The sequence below is a fragment of the Drosophila innubila genome (assembly GCF_004354385.1).
Source record: "Drosophila innubila isolate TH190305 chromosome 3L unlocalized genomic scaffold, UK_Dinn_1.0 0_D_3L, whole genome shotgun sequence".
Lineage (NCBI taxonomy): Eukaryota > Metazoa > Arthropoda > Insecta > Diptera > Drosophilidae > Drosophila > Drosophila innubila.
The window spans coordinates 3,578,101-3,605,182 of NW_022995376.1; the positions used below are offsets into that span (position 1 = coordinate 3,578,101).

The 27,082-nt window shown below is 31.8% G+C and overlaps 4 protein-coding genes across 5 annotated transcripts; all 4 read right to left on the minus strand.

Moving 5' to 3' along the window:
* Nucleotides 1–802: 802 nt before the first annotated feature.
* Nucleotides 803–16,595, minus strand: LOC117786375 (proton-coupled amino acid transporter-like protein pathetic). Its single transcript, XM_034624587.1, has 8 exons — nucleotides 16,385–16,595; nucleotides 8,726–8,779; nucleotides 8,589–8,656; nucleotides 5,164–5,259; nucleotides 4,942–5,092; nucleotides 3,108–3,910; nucleotides 2,321–2,432; nucleotides 803–2,258 (listed from the first exon to the last, which is right to left on the minus strand). Exons 2-8 carry the CDS (start codon nucleotides 8,738–8,740, stop codon nucleotides 2,088–2,090), a joined length of 1,416 nt encoding a protein of 471 aa, XP_034480478.1. The 5' UTR covers nucleotides 8,741–8,779; nucleotides 16,385–16,595; the 3' UTR covers nucleotides 803–2,087.
* A 2,431-nt stretch (nucleotides 16,596–19,026) lies between these two features.
* Nucleotides 19,027–22,212, minus strand: LOC117786474 (leucine-rich repeat-containing protein 59). The gene is made up of 4 exons (XM_034624757.1): nucleotides 21,961–22,212; nucleotides 20,578–20,637; nucleotides 20,237–20,503; nucleotides 19,027–20,156 (listed from the first exon to the last, which is right to left on the minus strand). The coding sequence occupies exons 1-4, from the start codon at nucleotides 22,066–22,068 to the stop codon at nucleotides 19,581–19,583; spliced, it is 1,011 nt and encodes a 336-aa protein (XP_034480648.1). The 5' UTR covers nucleotides 22,069–22,212; the 3' UTR covers nucleotides 19,027–19,580.
* Nucleotides 22,213–22,806: 594 nt separating this feature from the next.
* On the minus strand, nucleotides 22,807–24,363 carry LOC117786475 (40S ribosomal protein S9). 2 transcript variants are annotated; one of them, XM_034624759.1, is made up of 3 exons: nucleotides 23,901–24,146; nucleotides 23,349–23,535; nucleotides 22,807–23,075 (listed from the first exon to the last, which is right to left on the minus strand). In XM_034624759.1, exons 1-3 carry the CDS (start codon nucleotides 24,121–24,123, stop codon nucleotides 22,898–22,900), a joined length of 588 nt encoding a protein of 195 aa, XP_034480650.1. In that variant the 5' UTR covers nucleotides 24,124–24,146; the 3' UTR covers nucleotides 22,807–22,897. The 2 variants fall into 2 exon arrangements, with proteins under 2 accessions (XP_034480650.1, XP_034480651.1); XM_034624760.1 differs by lacking the exon at nucleotides 22,807–23,075 and adding an exon at nucleotides 24,348–24,363 and having other exon boundaries at nucleotides 23,345–23,535.
* Nucleotides 24,364–24,854: 491 nt separating this feature from the next.
* LOC117786741 lies at nucleotides 24,855–26,429 on the minus strand. The gene is made up of 3 exons (XM_034625100.1): nucleotides 26,229–26,429; nucleotides 25,995–26,087; nucleotides 24,855–24,998 (listed from the first exon to the last, which is right to left on the minus strand). Exons 1-3 carry the CDS (start codon nucleotides 26,427–26,429, stop codon nucleotides 24,855–24,857), a joined length of 438 nt encoding a protein of 145 aa, XP_034480991.1.
* Nucleotides 26,430–27,082: the final 653 nt, after the last annotated feature.

The window sequence follows — 27,082 nt, forward strand, 5'->3', positions numbered from 1 at the left end:
TTACTCGTATAGTCTCGGTCACAAACCCAATAGCCTGTTTACCCTTTTGGCTACTGGGCTGAAAAACCTTTCCAAAAAACTGTCACAAACAAACAATAAAAAATATGAAATGCCAAATATCACGAGTCGCAATGGTCCAGTGATGATGATGGCCTCAAGAGCACGTTGACTCGGAGGTTAGCTACGAATTGGCCCACGGGCAGGTTCAATTGCCTCAACCAACCTAATGCCAACTTGTTTATTTTTTACCAATCCATTTGCAATCAGACATTGTGTGGGATTCAATTGTGTGTCTCGCACATTTAATGCCAATTAACGCACGATTTTCGATTACTGCCATTTGTAGTGCAATTTCTATAACAAAAGTCACCACTCGGTAGCTTCAATATGCTCGCCAATTGATCAATTCAGTTAACTTAAGTAAATTGGCCAATTACAAGACTGTAGCGTAATCAAAGATGTGGCTAACGAACAAGTCTGACAAGTTCTGGATGCAAATTAAACCATTTCTAAATTTATCGATCGTGTTCCGACTTCCGTTTCCGCTTCAAATTCGCGCAATCGAAATAGATTGTCGCGAAATCGAAAAAAGAATTATTTTTAAAGATTTTTGAATTGCGTTGGTTTTTTAACAATCCATATTATCAACTTTTTAACGATTTTATGCATATATCTAAGCATCTATCGTTTTTCAATGATCCCAATCCCAATCCATATTTTTGTATTTACCTATTTACTCTGCAAAATAAAACACAATATCATTAAATTTTTTTTTCATATTATTTTAAAATTTCCGGGTTTCTTTTTTTGTTGTTTCTTTCGAATAAGTTCGTGCAACACTTTACAAAAAGTTAAACAATTACATCAATCTTAAAATGGACAAGTTTCAATAAAGAGATTACAACATACATACATGTAATTGATCTCAATATATTTGTAAACTGAACAATTGACTGATCGAATGTTCTAATATAAAAGTTAACTTTTCGTTTAAATGCAATAGATGCGTTTAAATCGTTCAATTCTTCAGTGTTTAATTTTTGGAAATATTCAATATTTATTTTATTTTTCCTTTTTTTTATTTAAAGCTACAATTAAAATACAAATGTTAAGCAACAAAAGTGTGAATATCGCTCTAAATTGAATCTATGTATATCTCTGATTTGTGATTTATTTACTATTTTCGCAAATTAAACTAATGAATGTATATAAAAATAAGTTTATATAAATGTATAATTTGAGTAAATGAAAGGCGAAATATGCCCTACTTGATATGGAAGCCCGAAAAATCCTGCAAAATGTATATACAAAAATAAAAGTCTCTTTGTGAATGGCTTGCAGGGTATTTTTCGGTCATCCTAGGACCAAATCGTATTGCTTATAAACTAAACACGCTAAAAAAACAGGTTGAGCAAAAATAATATTAAACGTTTGCAAATTTCTGTTTTCGTTTTTTTTTTTTGTAATACTCTTTTAGAACAGAGAGAAATCAGAAGGGAGGATGAAGGAATAGGATACAACAGGGAAACTGTGTCTTTTTGGAGAGGTATACTCTAAAATCAAATAACATGAAGTTTGCATTTAAGCTAGTTAACTGTTTGAATTCTGGTACTAAAATGTACGCACAACAACTAATTAATATAATTGCATTTCTAAAACGTGCTAAAACCGACAGTTTCTTGGTGCTGCGTGCTAATTAGTTAGGCACTCGAATAAGTATATATATTAATAGTATATATTATAGTATAGTAAACCTTAGGGTACTACCTTGCAATGCGCTTAAACGAAAAAAGAAAAATAAACGAGAAACATTTACAAATTGTGTGTTTTTGGGAGGCGCAGTTTTACATCTAACAATAGTTAGATCCCTAGGAAAAATGATGAAGCCAGACCGTAATTGGCTCACAAACTATGCTAAAAAGTATATCTCTCATCAAATGTATACATATAGTGTATATAATAAACATATATCCCTTGGTATAGCACTGTTGTTTTTCTTTTTTTTTCTGTTGCATGACAAGTTTTTGTATGTCCTGCACAGGAGATTGAATCAGGCCGAGAGGCCGGTGGAGAATACATGTCCAGATTTATTGGGACTCCGGCTTAACGGCATATACTTTCATGATATCTTTAATAGCCGACAGGGAACCAAAGACCAGGGCACAAACGCCGCAAATGGCAATCACAATGTTCTTCCACACTATCCAATTGCCGGGACCGAAACCAGTGTCACAGTGCACAATAAGCTCAATGATGACCTGCAGCAGAAATGAGGAGTATTAGACAACCAATAGACTGTTGGCATATGTATAATATTTACCGGAAAGATCAGACCCAGTATGGAGAAACAGAAGGCGCCAATGAGACCCATAAATGGCGCTATGGTTGGCACTGAAACGGCCAAAACAACAGCGCCAGTTACCAAAACGGTGCTGTAATTAAATAAGAAAACATTTTATTAGTTGAGAAAAATTAAATTAAAATTTTATAAATAAAAATAAATATATAAAATGTGGTTGAGAAATGTCTACAATTATTAAATGTATAAAAATCTAATTTATCTAAATTAAAAAAAAAAAATTGAAAATATAAGAAGAATAGAATTTTGTATGGATAAATTAAAATAATAATTAAAAATAGGTTGTTGAGAAATTTCTACAAATTTTCAACATATACAAATTTAATTTATTTTACTATTAAAGTAAAGAAAGAATTACAAATATATTGATTATTAATAATATTAATTATGAATTTATGTAGTTGCTTTGATGAGTTGTAAAATTACTTAAAATTTAAATCTATTTAAGTGTAATACTTTTGAAGAACTATAGTACTTAAAATAAATAAATAGATTTGTATACTCGTATATAAATACAAATAGTCAATAAGTGATTATTTAAGTGATTTTGTGAATATGTTTATGTAATGATTTAATGAGGTGAAAAATTACATAACATAATTTAAATAAATAATTTAAATATAAATAAAATAGAATAAATCAGTAAGCTTTAAAAGTTTGTTAAGATGTTTAAGTGTGATATTTTTTGTAACTATGAATGTGACTAGTGTTAAAAATTAATAATAATGTCTAGTTAATTCTAACTTACCGCAGCACATAGTTGACAAAGATGGGACGCTTGGTGCATCTATCCTTGATGCCATCCCAGACAATCTCCAGGCACACATAGAACTGCAATCCAAAGGTACAATAGACGGCCAAGGCAATCAATATCTTCACGGCTTGAGCAGGCCATTCATCTGTGGGCAGATTCAAGGTGATGCTCTCACCAGTGATATTGCCATATTTCATATAGCCAAGGAAACCGAGCATTATATAGATCAATGTCACACCAGACATGCCCTTGCTGAGCACACCACAGATACCCAGGAAATTCTGTGGTGTCTTCATGTTATTCTCCAGCGGCATAACCACGCCAATGGCTTCCATTGCGAATATGGTGATGGAGAAGAATGCTGGCAGCGTGGACAATGTGAAGAGACTACGCTGCTCAATGGGCGGCAACTCCTGAACCAGATAGTAGAAGGTCAACAGCAAACCGAGACCCATGAACACATTGGCCACCATTGAAACGGGCGCCAAATACTTAAGATTGGGCACCCAGGCAATCAGAATCAAAGGCACAAGCAATATGCAAATGATCACACGTGCATCGACTGGCGTTCCAGTCCAATGCGACACCACCTGTTCGAAATTCTTGGCCACAATCACCGTATAAACGGAGCAGGTGCCAAAGTACGTCAGGAACATGCCAAACAATATGGAGAACTTGGCAACTGGCGCCAAAGGACGGCACCATTTTGGACCTTTTTGGAATGCAGCCTCGGCGATTTCAGCGAATGTCATCTTGGTGCGCCGTGTCTTGTAGTACAGCTTGTGACCGCATTTGACCTGCAAAAAAAATAAAACTGTTATACTAGATGTATCTTTGTCTTAAGTAAAGTTATTACTCCAACTTTATGTCTGTATCTATCTATAAACAATTACAAAACTAGAGAGAAAATCACCAAGATTAAAATTTAAAGAAACTAATATAGGAATGGGAAAGCAAATAAGAAAATTAAATTAAGAAAAATCTGCATATGACAAAAAGGACTTAAGATCTATTTAATAAATATAAGGAAAAGATTGAAATTTAAGGAAACTAAAATAGGAATGGAAAAAAAGAAAGCAAATAAGAAAATTAAATCATGAAAAATCTGCAGATGACAAAAAGGATTTAAAATCTATTTAATAAATATAAGGAAAAGTTGCTTTGATTTTTCTGATTACTGATTAGGACTAGTGCGATAAATAGTAAAATATTTTGGATATGAAGTTTTTTAATGTTGGAACTTTTTAATGAAAATAAATATTATTTTTTAATTTTATGTTCCTTATAAAATTAATTTTTAATTTCTAATGCATATTTTTGTTTTTAAATTTTAAAATTTTTAAAGAAAATCATAGGTTTAGCTATATCTATAGGATTATCTGTATTAACAATTAATCATAAATGTAAATCTCTACGTTAAGTTGTATCTAAGGATGTATTTATTTATTTTTTGTTTTTAATTTTATATTTTTTATAACATTATTTTGTAATTCCTAGCTTTGTTTTGCTTATGTTTGTTTTTTTAAATTTTAAAATTCTTATAGAAAATGTTCCTTATAACATTATTTTTAATTCCTAGTTTTGTTTTGCTTATTTTTGCTTCAAAATTTTAAAAAGTCTTAGAGATTAGCAAAAGTAAGCAAAATCTATTGAAATATCTCTATCAACGATTGATTCTGTAATAAAATATCTACTTCAAGCTGTATCTAAGAATGTATCTGTTTATTTATATCTCTGTTTAGCTATACAAGTAAGCACCTTTATTTCTAAGAAAATGTATTTCTATTTATATCTCTTATGATAAGAAAATGTATCTTTTTGAACTTACCAGCACGTAACTGCAGTGCGTGCAGATAAAGGCAGTTAGGATGGTAGCAAAGATGCCCATAACAAGACCGGAGCACATGAAGGCAAATGGCATGCCCAGAATGCCAGTTCCCAAAGATGCCTTCAGCAAATGCGTCAAGGTTTCCCTATCACTGCAAATGGCGATAAATACAGAGAGATCATTAATGGATCGACTTTTACTATTGACTTGATTTGGACTTACGTTGTGGGATGTTCATTATCGCGCATGGCAAATGGATCGAAATCATTGTTAGCCAAGGCCTGCTCGGCATCTGCTTTACGCGGTTGTATCTTGTATCTGTAAATGCACACAAAAGATACAACAAATTGATTAGTACAATTTAGTGATAGAAAAGCCGACCTCCAACTCATTGCCACCTCAATTCAACGTTCGCTGGTTCTAAGTCACAATTTGTCATTGTCATTGTGCTCTCGTATTTGATGATGATCTGTAATACAGCTCTGTTAGCCAACAACTAAAAGTCAAACTGAATTGCAGCATTTTCTTATGCTTTTATGGCCAACTGCACAAGTGGTCAAGTGAAATTCTTTGGCTTTTGGAATTGCTGCATCTGCAATTATACTTGCTTTGTCGACGTCCACAACTCATTTATAGTGTTTACATGCACGACAACAAAAACACTACTTCTACTTCAACTTTAACAACAACAACAATGCAACTAGCCTTATTTGGACAGCCACTTGTGATTGGCCAGTGCGCTTGTACTAACTCTGAGCCTGATTAAGGCCCCCATTTTCATTGCATCAGCCAAAGAAATTAGTTCAAAAGCAAAGAAAAATACCAAACTGCAAAATTGACTGCAAAACTGCTGCCTACTTTTAGGCGGTGTATTAAAAACTGCAGTATTATAGTCTCTAACTCAATCGTTTGTTTTAATCTATAAGCTATGTAAATATTTAACTCAATTTAAGTTTTAAAAATATATTTTTAATCATTTTTGGGCTTTTAAAATATTTTAAACGTTTTTTTTTTGCTGTTTAAAAATTTGTTTTTTGAGTTTTATTTTGAGCCAAAGAAAATAAAAATCATTTTAATCATTAATTTTTTAGTTTTATTTTTTTTATATAAAATATTTATTATTATTGAATTTTTTTTTGATCAAAAATAATCATTGTTGTTGAGTTTTATTTTTTTGATAAAAAATAATTATTATTGTTGAAGAAAATCGTAAAAATCTGAATTTTGAAAATCATGCGATAAATGCAGAGATTGTACAAAACTAAAGATTTTGGTGTAATTAGTTTTCTTCTACGTCCATTAGAAGTGAGTGATTTTTTTTATATAAAAAAATTAAATAATCATTATTTACGATCCCTGGTTTTAGTTTATAAGTTATTTAAATATTTAACTCAATTTACGTTTTAATAAAAAATATTTTTAATCAATTTTAGGCTTTTAAAATTTCGTTAAACGTTTTTTTACAGTTTAAAAATTTGTGCTTTATTTTGCATATTTAAATATATACTATAATTGTTAAACACTCATTTGCTTTAATATTTCAATTATTTTATAATTAAATTTTTTATATATAATTCAGGTATTTTTAATTTCATTTTTTTTTTTAAATAATATTGTACATTTTTTGTGCATTATCATTTATTGCAAGCTGTTCAAAAATTTGTTTTCTTGACATATTTGGGACATGTTTTTTTCCAAGTTTACGTTAGCTGAAGTTGTTTGCAGAAAGCAAACATTTTGCATCTGCATGTTAAATATTTATTATGTAAATAGAATTGACAGTGTTGCCACTTGATAAGTTCAGAGAATTTTTGATATTCTTGAAAATGTGACAAGAAATAAATTCCATTATTAAATGGAATTTTAAATTTGTTATTGTTATAAATTATTATAGAAAATTATTGAATTTCAGAGAAACAAGTAGATGGGATTTTTAATATTTCTTGCTCATAATTATTTAGTTTAATTATTGTACTTCTAAGTAATAAGTTCTTACATAAAAAAATTGGATTTAATATTCCGAGCTAAAGGAATACAAATTTAATTGCAATAATAATCTGTTGTATATGCTTGACAATAAATATATAGATGATATGTAAATATTTGCCATCGAACAGTAGCCGCAACCTTCATTAGTAAACGTTTTTATTATAAATTCATTCACTTAGACTATGAGTTTAAATATTTCTTATCATTTTTGAAGCGCAAGCTAAATCAAAGGTTATCATATCAGCTGATTATTCATATAAAATCCCATAAACGTGTAACCTTTCTGATTTCCCCCGAAAAACAATTATTTGCAGTTTTTTCGCTTGTGTTTAGTTCCTATATATTTATATAATCATTTACAGATATTTGTTATCAGTAAGCTGAAAATGCAATTTGTTATTCAATTTTCTATTTTTGCTTTTAGTTTTTGTGCTGCGAAACGTGTGCTGTCAATTGACATTTAAATGTTTGCTTTGACAAGCTGCATAATAATATTTGCATGCAAAAAAGTATTCATTTACATTTAGAAGATGCACATAAGAAAAACAAAAATAAGTGTGCAGCATTCACGTCGAGTACATCACTAAAAGATACCCAAAACACTTTGAGATACTTTTATTTGTGACAGATTAAGCAAATATTTATAAAAACAATGCAACAAAAATAAATAAAGCTTTAAAAATGTTTGTATTTTCCATTATACCCTTGCGCTTTTGTGAAAGTGTACAGGGTATTTTTGGTACATATATTTTAAAACGTCAACTGTTTTGAAAAATATGTGTGTTTGAGACAAAGACTTGAACTGCAAATTGCAAAAACAAAAAAGCTTGAACTGCCTTAGTATAATTATATATTAAACTTATTTTCAAGTATTATTACGTAAGGAGAACTTTGGAATAGGCTCTGACGTAGGCCTTATAAGGTACAAATGATTAGATTCAATAATACAAAAGTATACTTTGATCTTTCAGTAACAAAAGCTGACTTATTTATTTAGCAAGAAGTTATTTCGAATAAATAATAAATAAATTAAGAATTTAAGATTTTATTCAATATTATTTATTTAATTAAAGTCGACTTAAATTAGTCAACAGAAAAAAATATATATTTAATAACGAAAATAAAATATAAAAATCATAAAATAAAGTTAACAATTAAATCTCTCTGTTACAATAGCTGATTTTATTTATTTATTTGACGTCGAGAAGAGTAAATACCTTAAAAGTAGTTGACAGAAGAAAATAATTTAAAATGAAAGCCTTATAAGACTTACAATTAAATTATATATGAATGAAATTATATATAATGAAATTAAATTTTTTTCTCAAATGATAGAAAACTTAACTTAAGAAAATTTAAAAAAACTGGCTTAATAATCTGAGCTTTAATATTTTATTGCACTCATAATTGTTTGTAATTATATTTAGCTTTGCTAGCTAAGTTCTGTGATCATGATCCGTGATATAATACCTAATATTAGACTATGAATGAACTCAATTAGTGAAGCGACTTTGGCGGCATCATATGAGCAATTTATGTAGTTTAACTAACATTTAATTGTTGCACACGCAATGTGCAAAAACATGTATTCATTCAAGTTGTTTATTTTTAGAAATTCTGGAGGTTAAATCTACTTGATAGAGACATCAGATACTCACTTGTTGGTGCCATCTCCGGGCAGGAATTGTTCCATTTCCTGTGGCGCATGTTTGACGCCGTTGTCAGGCTACAAAAAATATTGACATCCGTTAGTCAAACATCAATTATTAATCAAATTATAAACAATAATACTTACCACAACGTTTACCATTTTGTGTGTGTGTTTGGGCAATTTTTCACAGTGTATAAACTGCAACGAAACAGAAGCGAAAAAAAAATTGATTAATTAAATTGAGAAAATATTGCTTACAGCTGGAAAGTGTGAGATGATAGTGTAAAAACTAGGAATACAAATTGCCTGATTGATTCAACAGACAGATTTTTTTTTGATTGGTCGGCGCATGGAACTGATCAAAATTCCAGAGGGATATCGAAATAAATATGTTTATTGGCTTTAATTTGATATAATTTATGCGTTCAATTGCCTTTTAATTGATTCGTGCGCCGCACATTTGATTTGCTTAACTTATTGAAATAAATTTGTGTCTTCTTGTTCAGATTTGCAACAATTTATTCAGTTGCTGTGATGCTTTATTTGCCACTTAAATGTCGTCTAATGAGTTCTGTTTATATAGAGCCCAAAATCGACGCTATCAATGAACTCTGTAAGCATTTCATTAAACTGTCCCATTCAATTATTTGTTTTTTTTGGCCCTGTCATCATGAGGTTTTGTTGGGGCTTTGGCTTTTGTTGTTTACCCGCTCTGGTTCTATTATTAAGACTATGTCAAATCCCTGCCAAAATTCGTAAAATGTGTTAAATTTCACATTTGCTAACAAATATTGGGGGTGTGTGTATATATAGACTTGTATTTGTCACATGCGTCAATTCAATATGTCAAACTAGTGGCAAATGTTGTACTTTGCCTTATTTTGTCATTTCTCTTACCAAATTTACAACAATTTGGCCTTGTACAATCTGTAGACTCTAAATAAAAGGCAAAAACAAGTCATTAGCAGCCCTTGAAGGTTTTATTTTTTACTTTATCAATCAAATTTTTTAATGTTCTCAGATTTTTACACTTTAAATATTCAATTCAGCTTTAAATATAAATGTATGTATAATGTATTTATAAAGTAATATCAAATCAAATTTCTTAGTTTTATTTTAAAATTTTTTAAAACTTTAGGTCAACCAAACGTTAAATAAATAAATAACTTTCTGTAATAAATAACTTGTTCGACTGACATGATTAATATGCTTTCTTGGCTATTTACATTGTAGGGCTTAAAAATTCGCCGCATTAGCATTTTTCAATGCTTACATTTTGGTTTCGTTTTTACAACAACTTTTTCATTTTTCATTTTCTGTATATTCATACTTATTTATTGGCTTTCGTTTACCTAAGCACATTTGGCGGCAAGGTTGAATGAACTTTGAGTCTGTGTGTCGAATTTTTAAAGGTCTGAACCTGAATCGCGCGAATAACAAGTATTAAATACCACTTTGGGATCCACAAACAGCTGTAATACAATCTTAAACGATACCTTTTCTTATCTTTACCTCTCATTTAAATTCCAAAATATGTAATACAACACTGTGCTCATTTTGTTATCTTTAACTTCTTAAATGCCAGCAGTTGTAATATTATTTCTAAGCGATCACTTTTCATATATTTTCCTTAGCTCTCATACCTTCAATTTCATTATATTTTTTATCTTAAATCTAATTTCTCTAAAGTCCAAATTTTTTATTTATTCCTTCAACTTTGTTCAACTGAAACTTTAAACGTCAGCTAAATTGGACCCTGAAATAATCTATTCTATTATATAAATATACTATTCTATTCAATTCATCAATTCCGTACTTTTCTTTATCTTCACATTGTTAATCAAAGCTGCCGTCTACAGATAACTAATTTTTATTATTACCTCTTGAGGTGAAGAAGTAAATGTCAACGTCACTAAATCACGAATAGTCAATACTTTGAGATAAGTATTATTATTATCAAAGTTTGTCGAGCAAATGAAACGTGCCGTAAAAAATGAATGAATAAAAACGTTACGTATTTGTGTTGTCGGATATTTGTTTGTTGGGATTCTAACAGATGGAATAGGCGTATACCTAGTAAATATACTAAATGTTAATATGTATTTAACAACAGAAATGAAAGAGCCTTCACCCAGTGTGAGTCTATAAAAAATTTGGCACAGTTTTTGTATTATTGTTAGATATTTTTAGTGAGGTAATACCATAATCTCATGACCCGAACCGGTGCAAACCGGTTTCACAAAAACTTTTAGATAATTGATCGATTTGTAGTAATCAGTGCCAACATCTATACTACATATGTATACTATATATATAAATACATACTGTACGATGTTGCGTGAATAGATAGACACAACCCGGACCAGAGCATGACAAAGCCAAAATAGCGAGATAACTGTAAAAGTTGCCCTTGAGGCACGCCACAAAATTTTAAGTGCTCTATTGTTGGTGTCGTCGTTTCACTAGAAATTGTCGAAATTGTCAAAATTGCCAAAAACGAATTGATTTCATCGCTCTTAATTAAAAAGGTTACAACACGTGTCTGTCGCATCTGAAAAGAACATTTTTTGCTTGTCTTGAATTGTGGGATCATTCATATTTATTTTAGAATCGTGTAGTTGAAAGACTGACAAGTCCAAAGTACCGAAAAACGAAAGCAATGCTATTTTAATACCTATTATCTAAGTACAATTTCAAAAAGGTCTTTAGTATAGATTCTTTAAAGAAATTAAAGTCCATACAAACATACATATAACTTGTGTTGTTGTCTGACAAGTCATTAGATCATAAGATGGAACCAAAAGAAACAATTTTATACAATTTGCTCTAAGAAAATTTCATTATCAAAGGTCTTTTATTAAGTCTGTTGAATTAATTCTCTATCGAAAGTATAGTATAGTAAAATATGAGATATAACTGTGCAGTTGTCATTATTCCAAATGGAAACAGCTAAAGAAACCATTTCATAAAATTTTTGAGAATTTAGTCGAAGGAATTTGTTTTGAAACCTTTTTCCGGAAGGTCTTAATATAGTCTATTACATTTAGTCGTTAAAAAAAAACTACAGAAGTAAGAAAAATTCATATCATAAGAAGCCAAAAAAAAAAGAATAGAATTCTTTAGAACTTTTAGCAATTAAATTGAATAAAAGTTAGGTTAATTCACTAGACAATGTTAGAGAACAAATGATATGCCCTTTGTTAATTAATAGGTTTGTTCATTCCTCAAGCAATTATTTTACCCATAGACACTACTAACCAAGTCTATTTAAAAAAAAATTATCACAAAGACAACCTTGAAAAGACAGAATACAATTTTTGACTTTCGAGCTTATGTACTTATGCATATGTATGAAAAGAAGACAAAAGAAAACGACGCAGAGTGACGAAGAATGAGTGTAAAACAGGATAAACCCACCACAAAATTAAAATAATTGAAGAAGGAAGTAATAAAAGGAATAGAATAAAGAAAAAAAAGTTCTTTCTTAAGAGTGTGTAGATTTTAAATCCATTTTAAAAATTATAAAAGAGTATAGAATTCGGTAAAGGTGATATTTATATGATATGTTTTTCCGGTTGAAGTAGTTTTAAAGCGGGCAGATCTATATGGAAAAATGCTTAATCGGCAGCACTAATGTACCATGAATATAACTTGATAAAGTTCCTCTGGATTTGATTGCAAATGGAGCACATCATGAACAATTCACAAGAACAAAGGTTGAACTTAACTTTGTAAGGTTATAAGATTGTGATGTGGGTAAAATCCCGCCATGTGATGTGACGACTGTTGCGTCTAATCTCAAAATCATGTGTGACGTCAAACTCGTCTCTCTCTCTCTCTCTCGCTCTCTCTGTCAGCAATTCAGCGTACAGCATCCTGAGAGGGAGAAGATTAATATGCTTTATGCTCTGCACTCCTTGCTCTCTTAAACGCTCTTACAGCTGAAAAACCACCCGGCCAGGCCCCTAATTGAAATAAAAACACGTGTTCCATTTTTAGAACTACAAGTTCGACGTTTTTGGATATTTAAAACATGCAACTCGTATTTTTCAGATATATATATATATATATACATATGAACGACTTCTAACCACATGCCATTTAAATGTTTCATTGAGGTTTTTTATGCGGGCCCCGCAATTTTTATCAACAACTTTTGTCTAACCTAAGTACATATAATTTTGTAATGTTGTAATCAATGTTTACTTTGATAAAATGTTACTTATCAGAATCGGAAGTTCCGGAAATAACCCCCTTTATTAAATTTAACCCAAGCAATACGATTATTATTAGAAAATACACTCATATATCTTATGTATTTGTTGTTAATTTAAAAAAAAAATTCATTGTGTTTATTATTAGCTTCAAGTTCATGCTACCGCTTGCAAAGTTTCATAGAAATTTCATCAGCCAAAACATTTTCTTTTATTTCTCGCAGAATTCTGTTGTTCTTTGATTGCATTTGTATACGCAGAATTTTGGCTAAGAAATTGAGCTGTTCGTATTTCCAATGTTGGGGAACATCTCTCAATTGAAAGTATTGTATTTCTTTCTTTCCTGTTTAGTTTATAGATCGGTTACTGATAGGGGCCGCTTTGATGAAAAATATGGGAAAATTTATTGATATATAGTCTAGTAATGTTTATGTGTACGAACTGCATAAAATTTGGAAAAAATAATGAAAAACAAAAAATTTAAAACAAATTTAAGGAATCTTTTTTTTTATATAAGAAAATAAGTATAGATTGCGATCTAAAACTTGTTTTCCAGACTACCTAATTAAGTATTCACAATCAATAGACGGCATTGAAAAATCTGCAAGTAATCGTTAGAAAATTTAATTAGCTTCGGGAAATAATATTAATAGGAACTGCTATTATCACAAAAAACTAAACGTCTATTTCAAATAGCTTTTATTTCTATTAACTTATTACTGTAGAGGTGTCATCTCGTAACATTTCCCCCTTGTGTGCATAAAGATTGGAACTATGGAGCGTACGGAACGATGGAATTGAATGAAACTGCATTGAACTCGAAGGTAATTACCATTTGCTGTATAGATAGTGTGGTAGCTCAAAGTAAACAATTGGAGTGTTATGTAGGGGGCAAAATTACCTACGCAGAGAGGCACAATTCTGATAAGAATCCGCAGTCACAAGGTCGCTAACAATGCAGTATATTAATAAAAAATATTTCGGATATTTTTAAAGAATTTATCAGTGGAAAGAATAAACAAAATTTCGGATATTTTTAAAGAATTTATCAGCAAGTTTTTTAGCGTTTCATTGATGGTTCAATTATGGGAACAAATTCCCAAAGAATTGATAAAGAAGCAACAAACACCTGAGGTGTGCCGCCGTTATGACAATTAGTTACGTCTAAAAATAAATCAATTTGCTAAAGCAGGAAGCAATAGAAGGGATGGTATGCTGAATGGGGGCGGGAATGGTGGGGGTTAGTACTCTTGAGTTACCACAACGAAGGCGGTCAAGTGTAAGGGCGTGTGCGGCCAATTTGTGCAAATTGACGAGCAGACAAATAAGAAAGCACATCATAAAGAACAAACGTCAAGGAATAACAGTAAACAAGTCGCAATACTAGACAGAAGAAACTAAAGACTGTGGTAAATTGCATAGAAAACAAAACATGCTAAAATTTGGACGAATTATGAAGACATTTTTTTTTTAGAAAAGCCTGTAAACTTTCGGAAAAAATAAAAGTCAAGTTTTTCAAGTAGATTTAAAAAGAAAATATAATATTTTCAAAAAAAGACTAAATATTGTATTGTAAAATTTATATTTATAAACTATAGAAGTGGTATTTTCAATATTTCGATAATATTTAAGTATTTCACACAGTTTATTAGAAAACTAATTTAATAAAAAACGGTTAATTTTTATAACTAACTATTACTTGAAGACTTTATATTTATTTACATAGAGTAATTCATAAAGATTTTTAGATTATACTTCTAATAATAGTTTGAAAACTTTTGTAAATATTTATTTGAAGAGTTGTTGTTTTCGAAAAGTCGCTAAACTTCGAACTTGAAGTATAAACAGAGCGTTTAACTGTTCTTTGCTGCCCACGCGCAACAGTTGCTGACGTTTGCCCTAACTTCATCACTTTCTCCTCCCTTTCTCCCCCTCTCTCTGTTTCTTTCCTTCGCTGACGTCACAGTTGAACTGCGTCTTTTGCTATGTATATTTGCTTTGTCCGCTTGCAAAATTCTTTTATGTTAATTATAGTGGCACAAAAATCAATATCCAAAAGCGACATTGAAAAATGAATTACATAATTGTAGGCATGTGCGCGTATGTATGTACAGTTAGTCAAGCAAGTGTTTTGACAGATTATAAAAGTTACATGTTTGTTGTTTTTAATTTAAAAAAAAATTAAATTCAATATATCAAAATTTTAGACAAGAAAAATAAAATAAGTAGTGAAAATCAAACATTAAAATATATATATTTCTTTTTTGCAAGACAAATTGTGTAAGTTTTTGATGTTGTTAGAATATTTTCTTGACTCACTGTATGTTTGAGTGATTCCCCAAGTTGGAATAGATAAGGATGTGGGAAAAACTTACACAACACACCTTAGAAATGAAATGAAGGTATCTTGATGAATTGTCTGCACTGTTATACGATTCTTTTTGAAAATGTGTGTTTCATTTTTTTTTTTTTGTAGGGTTTTAAGCCATTTTACGACCCTTCCTAGAAGACTCGATGCGGCAGTTTGAGTTGCAAGCAAATTACTGCTTCTAATTGTGGCTTTTGGTTTTGGTTTGTAGTACTATAGGAAGTTAACATTTACTGTACCTCTCTAACAATTCGACTTTCTCCTCAATTATTGTTAAATTACGTAGTACAAAACAATTGTAAAAAACGTGGCACATCTGCAATTCAAATGATACGCAACAGCCAATGAACTATTCCATTACGAGTACAACAACAACAAAATGTAGGTACAACGATTGTCATATCATTTAGTTGTTGTTGTTATTGTTATTTTAGTAAGTACAACGTTTAAGTTTTCATTCATGGAAAACGTCATCATGAATTATTCGTTGGTATTTAAGTAAAACAACAAAGGGTCGAACCTAGGGTACTATGTTAGGGTATACAAATGGCGATGTTAAGCATTTTGTGTATTGAGGAGTCGCACCATATAAAATAGCAGGTGCAACGCTGGCAGGTAGAACGTTAGCGTTAGCGTCAACGCTAACAGCGACGGCAACAGCGACGCCGACGTCGACTGCGACTTTGACGTTTCGCTTACGTTGCAAATGTTGTTGAAGCAGGGGAAAATTTGTAGGAACTTTTTTTCTGGCGCGCTTTAAAGGGATTTTTTTTGTAAATTCTAAACACAAAAAATTGGTAGCTATATAATTGACGTTAAGCTTTTTTGTTATGCCCATATTTAATACGCTGTTGAATAACGAACACTAACCAACAAATTCAACATGACACAATTCATTGAAATTTATTTTCGGTCACATTTTCTTTACTTTTTTTTTTTTTTTTGTAACTTTTCAGCAATGCATTTTGACATGTGCTAATTCATTTTAATTAGTTTTTCTCTGACGTTTTTATTTCGTTTCTTTACATTAACTTTTGACTGCATAACATGTGCGTTGCAGTAGAACATCTATTTCTAGAGCTACAAAAATTTTGTACCATGTGCTTGAAATTTTATTTCTTTTATTTTCCTTTCTTTCTTTTTTTTGTGTTTCTAATGCTGCGCGCATACACAAAAAAAAACAACATAAAACGTCTCGAGTACATGCGTGTGTGTACTTACTTTGCTCACTGTTGCGTGGCAGTTTTGTCTTTTCTCTGCTTTGCGTTAACACTTTCTTAATTATGTTGCACTTTATCGAGTTAAACACGCTAATTAGCGGCTGATTTGTTAACAGTTTTGTTTGCTGTTAATGCAGCCAGTATTAAAGCACCGCTTTAATTCAAGAAATACCCGAAGCATTTAACCTCGCGCCATAAAAATTGAACAGCAACTGACGCTAGGCAAAAAGGAACAGCGTATTTATATATGAGAGCGCGCCAAAAATTTGGAGAGCGGCTGAATGAGCGAGTGAGAGAGAGCGGTGTGCAAAAGGCAGCCGGCGCGCTGAATGTGTAACGAGAGAGGGAGAGCGCAAGTGAGTAGGTTTGCTTGCGCTCACTGTCTCTCTCTCTCTCACTTATAACAGCAGAGCAAGCTATTGAATGCATTTGGCATTAAAACAAGTGAGAGAACCACAAGAAAGGATAAAATGCTTAGAGAGCGGCCAGTGGGAGAGTAGAAAAAAGGAGCAAGAAAAGAGCAAGGAAAAGGGCAAGAACCCTTTGGCAATTATTTGGCTGATGAAATTTACGACTCCACTTTCATAAGCGCAAACACTTTTTTAAAGTTTGCGCTCTCACAAAACGGAAACATGAAACTTTAAATTAGAAGCGAGTGAAAGAAATTTGCTGATAAAGCATAACAGTAAATTGCATCAGCGCGACAAGATAAACCATATCAAATGCATAGAACTTTTCCATTATGAATGGAAATGCATTTATTAGCCGGCAATAAAATGTCGAGTTGTTATGACGCTGCAATTGCACCTTCCACCACTAATGATAATAATAATGATAATGAGATACGTCATTGTTCTAGGTTAATCTATTTTATAGATAAACAAATCGAACACATATACATAAAAAGATACATGCATTATGATGAAATTCTCATAGAACCTGTACATTTTTTGCAAGTCATTTTCAATTAAATACTGTTTGCCATTTGTCGAACTGAACTTAAGTGCTTTCTTTTTTTTTTGTATAAACAATAATTTGTCAACACATGTTAAAACTCATGTGCCGTGTGCTTTAAGAGACACAAAGAGAGCGAGAGAGCGAGAGAGAGAGAGAAATATCTATGTATAGAGGGCTTAGAGAGCAGTCTCTCAATTTATGACAATTCAGCTAATATTCGTGGGAGTATTAGCGTGTTTTTGGGGGGATTATGTTAGTTGATACTTCGATTAGTCATCTTAAAATTTAATATTTATAGTCCTTTTCTTATTCGTTGTTACTTTTCTTATATAAGTCATTTATATAGTTAGTTCATTGAGTCAATCTTGGGAAATTTTTAATTAAATAGTCCTAACAATCATCTAGAATTGCACTTTAATATTTCTTTTTTTTCTTAACCACATCGTTTTAATAATAAGTACTTCATATTTATAGTCGTTGCTTCTCTCCTTATGTAAGTCATTTATATAATTATAGTAGTTTATCCTTATCATCGTCAATCTTAGCTAACTTTCAATTAAATAGTCCGAATAGTCATCTAGAACTCCATTGTTATATTCTTTGTTGATTGCCAGTTTCTTAACATCATTATAATAATAAGTTCATTGACTTAATCTTACATAATTTTCAATTAAATAGTTCGAATAGTCATCTGTAAATCACTTTACATACTCCTTGTTTATTCCGCATTTTTTTTAACCACATCATACAAATAATACTTTGATGCATTCAATTTTGAATCATTTTTAATTATATAGCTCGATTTATCATCTGAATTCAATTCCAGGTTCTTTCTTTCATGGTTCTTCACCAAATTATTTAAATGATTCGGACTATTTCCTGGATTATTTTCAATTCTATACTTTTTAGATACAAAGACTTTCCTATACTATGATTCTTGATTTTTAAGGATTGATTAAAAACTAAAAAATAAATTAACAAAAAAACGTAAAAAATAATAAAATTTATATTTTTATATACCACATCCATTGAATAGTAGTTAACATCTAAGATATCATCCAGATAATTGATTTTGGCTTAGATTTGTATAATCTCTAAAGTCTTTGCGATCACTAAAATCTGTTTTGGTTCTACGACAGTCAAAATCTAATTTAAGAGCAAGAACTAAAAATAAATCAAATAAATTACTGATAATTCATTTACATATATTACTTGTATAGTAACATAAATAAATATTTAATAGGATTATTTAGAATTCCAAAGCGGTTTTAAAAATTTTAACTAAACAAAATCAAGTATTTTACACAAAGCTAGACGATAATTAGATTGAATAATAGAGTTAAATTCAAACTTTCCAGAAAAAAAACGTTTATTATTTACCATAAACAATCTCATAAAAAAAACTAAATAACACTTTGTATTGCTCTGTTAAAATGTAAAACTTTATTCCAAAAATCAGCAATTCGTTTTGTATACATTTTCCATAAATTACACACAATATTTAATTTAATTTGTTTATGCATTATACGTAAAATAATAGATGTATATATATGAAACCAGTTAACTTTGTTTCAGTTTATAAAGTTAAACTAAAGCCTGCAGATTTCATAGTATAGTATTTGGTAGTATATAAACTTATACTTGAGATTTCAAATCTGTCAGCATTAAATCATTAAAATCATGCTATAACTTTAGTTGGATATATTATTTAAATAAAATGCTATAAATTGCACAAGAAATTCTTACAGAATGCATTTGTGATCGGTTACAGAGTTATTAGTATTATCGATGAGTCTGTTAAATTATGTATATATTTAGATATAATACTTGAGATGAGTGTTGTATATGAATCGTGTGAAGCACGTTGACTGTGTCTGTAGTTTCTATATGTGTGTTTGTTTTTATTTTCAGTTTGGAACTGCAATTCAGTTACTATTGAGTTTGAGTTTCAGTTTTGATCTATTGTAACGTTTAGTTGAGAGTGTGATTGATTGATTGATTGACTGAGAGTAGTTTGTGTGATTGATGTGTGGTAAAAATTTCTTGCCAATGGACGTAAATACTTAAATATACATATAGTTGTATATATGGCAGTACACATTTGGGTTACATATATCCAAAAATCGGTTGGTCTACACATTATCAATTTGAATTCCACACACGCGCTATATATCCGAAAGAAATTTAGTTGCCCTATTTGAAGCCGAGCGCTCGATCTATGGCTTCAAATAAATGAATCGTCAGTGCTCCTCGGGCGGAGTACGAAACTCCGAGATCCAATCGGTAACACGCAATCGAAAGATTTCCGTTTTGGTCAAGATCCAATCGCGATACTGATGTGGTATATATTCGACCAGCTTGTCGGCAATATCTGGATTCTTAAACATAATCATATAGATAATCAGCACATTGAGCAGAAAGAGCAGCATAAAGGTCATCAGGGAGGAGAAGGCAACACCCGATAGGGAAGTAAACCAGCTGCTTGAATTTGTTGTTGTTGTTGTTGTTGACTTCTTCTTTTGATTGTTCTTTTGATTTGTGGCTTTGGTGTTGGCTACAGTGCTTACGGGTTTAATGGTCAGTTCATTTTCTGCAGCAGCTCCTGCTGCCTTTTTTGACTTGTTTGACTTTTTGTTTGCCTTGTTGGTCTTCTTGTTGGCCTCAGCAGCGCCATTGGCCTTTAGTACAGCGCTGTGATTGGAGTTGGAGCTGGTGCTGCCATCGCCATCACCGGCTCCGGCCATTTGTGCCGTATTCACTTGCTGTTGACGTTCTCGCTCAATGAATTCCGACTTGTAGTTTACACAAACGTTGACCTGCAAAATGTGAAGAATAAATTCGTAAATTGTATATGAAAAGCTTTGACACTTGAGAGTCAAGTGGCCACTTGGCTTACAGTATTCTTGGCCGCCTGTTGGCAGTCCTTCAACGTCGAGCAGCGACCCACAATTTTCTCCCAGGCCGGTGTCAAAGGATTGCCCTTCAAGTCCAAATAGCGCAAGCGACTCAAGCGTCCGAAACTCAATGGCAAATGCTCCAAGCTGTTGTTGTACAAATCCAAATGACGCAGATGCTCCAACTGGCCAAAGTCGTCGGGTAAGGAGCGTATTTGATTCTTGCTCAGATCGAGCTTCACTAAACGTGTCAGTGTTGTAAAGTTGCGCTGTGAGAGGCATCAAAAATAAGGGAATATTTTTAAAAAATTATAAACTAAATAATTAGCTTAAATTAACTTACGCCAAGTGTGACCAGACGATTGCTGGACAGATCCAGAAAGGTAACGCGCTTGAACGAAGCCTGCAAAGGTTTAAATAAAACTGAATATTATAAGTTCAATTTCAAACAGGATGTGTGTGTTCAGTAAAAGGATAAAAGAAACCCCCGAAAAATAACCCACAAATTTGGCAACTTTCCCATGCCACTGACCGAACAAACAACCGACCGACTGAACGACCGGAGAGGGGTGGTAAAAATGCCCTGCCAAATCACAAGAATCAACCCCCTGAAGCACTTTCAGCTGCACACATACAGTTGCCCAAGTAATTGTTGTCACAAACATAAAAATTTATGTTTACTTTAATATTTTCAACATAAATTGAGCTCATTGTTAAGTATCATTATTTATATGGTCGAACAATTAATTAGAAAACTTTAAAATATGAAATTATTATCATTTTTATCAATTTAAATTTAAAACTGAAAGAATCCAAAAGAAATTAAAAATAAAAATATCTGAGGTTAATTAAATAAATTAATAATTTAATAATGATCCAACATTTGATGTATGAATTAGAGAAAGCCCAAGAAAAACTAATCCGATCAATAAGTGTTAGTATTAGAAATTAGTGTTAGTACAACTATTGGTATTAGTAAGGACAGGGATTTTTCGAAAGGAAAGTAAAAGGAAGGATTTTAAAGAGAATTTTTATGGTTATTGATTTAGTTTTTTTTTCTTATAACTTTTTATTTGAATTTATTTAATTAATTTTTTATTTATGGTTATTGATTCAGTTTATTTTACTTAGTTTTATTTAAATTGTTTTTTTTTAGTAGACACTTTTTTTTAATTTTTTATATGACTTGAACTTTTATTTATTTCTTAAACTCGTGTCAGTATAAAAACCAAACTAAAGGTTTTTTCTTTGCAAGCTAAAATATAAGGACTATTTTTCTTTGTCAAAACAATTACTTCAGTAACTGTAGGTAAGCATGCTCTCACACACACACATACACAGCAACCACACAGCTCCTTTATGCGGCGCTCTCAAGTGTAAATGCAATGCAGTCAACGTCAGCGTTAATTGCAAGCCAGCCGGCAACAACAAAAACAGCAACAACAACAACAAGTAAAATAAGAACGACGACACCGACATTTGAATCACTGTTAGCGTGAGCGAGATAGCCTATAACTGGCTAGACTTTTGCCAGACTCGGCATCGCTTTGTTTGCGTTTGCATTTGGACTTTGGCGTCGCGGGGAGTCGAAGGAGGGGGCGCCATTGGGGCGGAATTACATAGTGGCTGGGTCAGGTCAGCTAATTAGCTATGCATTGATATTATTGCAAATTAGTAGCACCCCATAAATCGCTTCGCGTCGTTTCCATTATTACAATTTACTTACAATTTCACGCACTGGGATTTCAGTCAGCTCGGACAAGCTGAGATCGCAGTGTTCGTCCTTGACACGCTCCTTCACATTCACTTTGACTTTGTCTACGCCTTTTGGCATATTTGCTGTGTATTTTGTGTTAATTTGTATTCTACTTTTGTAACTAATATACGAATGTCCGACACAATTTTGAATGCCAACTTATTCGAAATGAAAAACCAAAACACAGCTGCACTCGCCAAAAGCCGCTCATCCAGTGTTGCCAGCTAGAGGGAAAAATAGCTGCTTCTGGCTGGAAAGCGGTCAAAAATAGCTGAAAATGCGTTGTACAATAGCTACAAAAAAAATAGGCAACTTTTTCAACTAAAAATTTTTTTAATTTATTTATTATTTATATACATCCTCATCTACCAACATTTTGCGTTTCAGAAGTTGCTACATAAAAATACTGCGTTGCATTATATATTTAAAGTAGCCAAATATCCGGCGAATAGCGATTATTTAAATTTTTCTAGCTATAGAACTCTGAGAAAAGTCAGCATTAGCTATAAAATAGCTAAGTTGGCATCTGCGGAAGGTGCTCACAACAGTGTGGTAACGCCTTGCGCAGGTGCACAAACTGTGACGTCAAAAGTGGCAGCTCATTCAAGTGAATAATTTTATATGCAGTTTTTAAATACTATAATTATAGATTTGCTATTAATAAGGCAATAAACACACAATGTTTGCTTATGTTGCTTTAATTTTAAAGCATATGTATACAAGTGCAATACACAAACTATTGTGAATGGCATATTCAAGACCAACTGGCAACGCCAATCATACGACAACACTGTCTGGCAATAAAGAAGCGCTTTGTTTTGTTTAAAATTTTACATTTTATTTTGTAAATATTTCACTTTTTTGAAAAAAACTGTCCATGTAAACAGAATTTTATTGTTGGTCTAGTTTAGTCCTCCTCCTCTTCAGCAGCAGCGGCGCCACCACCTTGGTTCTTCTTCATGTTCTTCCTCTTGACGCGTCCAGGACGGCCGCCACCGAAGGGCGACTTGAGGGAGAAGTCGATGTGCTTCTGCGAGTCCAAACGCACCACGAAGGATGGAATGTTGACCACTTGCTTGCGCACACTGTATAAATAGATAAATAAATATAATTAGTAAGACAATTAAGTATAACTAGGGGAACAGTGGTTATAAATAGTGTTCAGTGCAACTTACGCAAAATGCAGTTAATGCATTTAATGGTTTAAGAGAACCAAAAAGACGTTGAGAGCCGGTGCAAGAACTCCAGGAACTTGTTCGACTCCCAAGTGGTCTTACTGAACATTAAGAGATTTAACATTTGTTTTTTTTGTTGTTGCCTAGCGACGTTTATCGCCGCTTTGTCCAAGCGATATTTACCGAATGTGACGCTGACGGATCAACACACGTGCATGATGAATGGACTTGGCCAATCCCAGCTTGAAGACCTGCGTCTGCAGACGACGCTCCAAGAAATCCTCAATCTTGAGACCCAACACATAATCGAGCTTCATGCGGGATTCGTCCAAGACACCAATGCGCACCAGACGACGCAGCAGAGCATTACCTAAAAGAGAATAAATTAATTATTAGTTAGTTTAATTACATAATAAACAAATGTTATTTGTTTAACTTGTTACTCAGTGTGTATTGGTTAACGTCAATGTGTTTGTTTCAGACAAGAAGTGTCAGATTATTTATGTTTAATACAATTCATCATAAAAAGTGACTTAAAATCATGGTACAATAATAAAGGGTAGCGATATTACAGAGAGGGCTCTCAATTTGTGCAGTATGTAAGAGCAGTCTAGCAAGCTATGAAATGCTTTGTCTCGCTCACACGCACTTTCATTACTTCCACTGTTGTCGCTACCTTATATTAGTGTAACATGCATGTAACTAGCAAATAAGTCTGGTCGACTTGACACATACCCTGGAATAGACGCTTCTCGTCCTTCTCATCCAAAGTGAGCAGCTCACGGGCAGCCTTACGGATCTTGGCCAAAGCGTATTTTACACGCCACACTTCACGCTTGTTACGGAGACCATATTCACCAATGATCTTCAACTCCTGATCCAGACGCGCCTTTTCATAGGGGCGACGGGGAGTCACATAGGTCTTTGAGAAGACCGAGGGTATGCGGCCGTTAACCATGATTCCAACAATTCAACCGAAAGCTGTTAAGAATAATACAAAAAACATGCGGTGGTTAGATTTCATCTTGTTATTTAATTGCCATCCTTGCACATTTCTCTAAATCCATAACATTTAATTATTGTTACGTTAATATTGCAGCATATTTGCTTAATATTGCAAATATTTTCAATTAATTTCTTTTATATTTTGTATTTTTATTGCAGCTCGAATTTTTTACGTACGTTCGGTTTGATGTTTCACAATGAAAGAAAGAGCGAGCGGTTGGGTTGCCACACCGTTTTTTGACAACCGAGGCTGCCACTCCGTTTTATATGGGAGCCAAGGCTGCCATACCATATAATCGTCTCAGCTGTTAAGTGTGGAGCACCACTGTTAGAAGAGCAGTGAAACTGCTAAAATGCAAAAATTAACAGTGTCAATTTTGCCTATTTGACAGGTAAGTGCTTTTTATATTTTGGCAACGCTACGAATATAAGCAACAGATGGCGCTTTTAGAAGGTCACATTAAAGGCGCGGAATTTAAAAATGTAAGCAATTTTCAATTGCTCAATAAAGCGTCAAAACAAAATATGACAAAAACAGTTTTAATACGCAAATAGATTAAATAAAGGTGAGCCTTTTTTGAAACTAACAAAAATTCGGAAAAGACTTATAAAGTTATAGCTTGAAAATTTAGAAAAATGCGCAATGGTAAAACTGGCACTTTGATTACATAAATAAAATTTGAATTACTTTTGAACGGAGTAAAGTTTTATATCTGCTTTCCATTTTTGGAATGCTCCCACTCGTATCTGTAAAATATAGTTGCCTTTGGGTGCAGGTATTTCAGCCATGCCGTGTTCATTGTCAACGCCTTTAAAAATGATGTCGTGCTGTGAAAAAATTATATTAATGCTAACATAAAGTAAAAAATAGGAATACATACCTGATAAGGGCAGCTGTGATTCGCATTTGTAAATTTTATGTAATGAACGGCAAGATGATTTAACAATTTAGTTGTAATGGATTGTCGCATAAAAGCACAAAAATCCAGTGTTTCATTTATTATTGGGATTCTGTAGACTTTTGATACTTTGAATAAAGTAATACTCGCCTAAATATAAAATAAATCAAACAGTCAATTAGTTTGCAGAGGGATAATGACATCACTTACGGATACTTCAGTTACGGGTTCTTTATAGCGCATTGCCACGTAAAAATTTATTGTGGTTCGACCTTTTTCATCGGTTCTCATTTCGCAGTTCTTGAAATAGCTAAATTTTGAATCCAAGGAAGTACACTCTGCCTTGGAAAAAATAAAATTCTTCCCCTCAATTGAAACTGTATAAAATAGGAGTGTGAATAGGATCCACATATTGTAATATATCCGTTGTGGCATGTATTCAACTTAAAAATTGGCAAGTAACTGTACTCGATGCAATTTTGTGCTAAACATTTGAAATTGCCTAATATTACTCTAATCTATAATCTTTACCGATAGTTAGTTTCGATATTTGACATTGATTTTTAATTATATAATATAATATACTTTGTTATATGCATGCAATTATTATTTCAGTTTCGAATTTACAAAAAATGTAATTTGCATTTAATTTTGAATGGAAAATATTTTGACATCTGCTTTCCATTTTCGAAAGGCTGCCACTCGTATCTGTAAGATATAGTTGCCTTTGGGTGCAGGAATCTCAGATAAAACTCGTTCATTGTCGACGCCTTTGAAAATAACATCGTGCTAAGGGAAAACTTAAAAAATTAATAAATAAATTACATTTAATTTGAAAAGACATATGTACCTGATAAGGACAGCTGTGATTTAAATTGGAAAACTTGTTATAATGTGCGGTCATGAAACTAAAAAATTTTGTCACGAGAGATTCCCGCTTAAAAGCACAAAAATCGATAGTCTCATTTAATATTGGAATTCGGTAGGTCTTTGATATTTTAAATAAAGTGAGGCCCAGCTATAATGGAAAAAATTAAAACGATTAATCCTTTAATTATTAAACTTAGAAAAAATTAACTTGAATGAAAAATAATAATAAATTTTGAGAAAAATTTAGAAATAAAAAATATTTAAATTTTTATACACATTTATTACTCACAGTTATGTCATTGATGGGTTCTTTATAACGAACAACCACGTGAAAATTCAATGTGGTTCGACCTTTTTCATCGGTTTTCATTTCGCAGTTTTTGAAATAGCTAAATTTCGAATCCAAGGAAATGCACTCTGCTTTAGTAATAATAAAGTGCTTCCCCTCAATTAAAACTATACTGAATAGGAGTGGAAATAGGTTCCACATCTTGTATTCAATGCGATGTGGCAAGTTTTTAACTTAAAACTCTGTCAGAGACTGTATTCGCTAAAAGTGTGCGAAATTACGCACTATAAAATTGTTTAAAATTATGCAAATCTATAATCTTTACCCATTGTTAGTTGCGAAATTTGGCATTGCTTTATTATTATATAATAGAATATTGTGGTGTATGTGACTGAAATTAATATTAATCAGATCGCAAAAAATATACTTTTACTTCTGAACGCCAAATTTTGGAGACAGCAGATTTCATAACAAGCATATATTCTCCATTGGGTATGGGTATCTCATCTAAGAAAGTATTGCCTTTATATGTCCAGTCGCTTACTGTAATATCGTGCTGTGAAAGAAATAAATAAATAAATGAATAAATAATTTAAGAATAAAACTTATAATTAATAAAATAAATAAATAAATAAATAAACAATAAACATAATTTATTAATAAATATTTTAACAAATAAATAAATAAAATAATAAAAAATAAATAAATAAAAATAAATATAATTAATAAAATAAATATTTGAATAAATAAACAAATAAAATAATAAATTAATAAATAATTTCATATGTAAATAATTAATTAATAATTAGTTAATAAATATTTAAACAAATAAATATATAAAAAAATAAAAATAA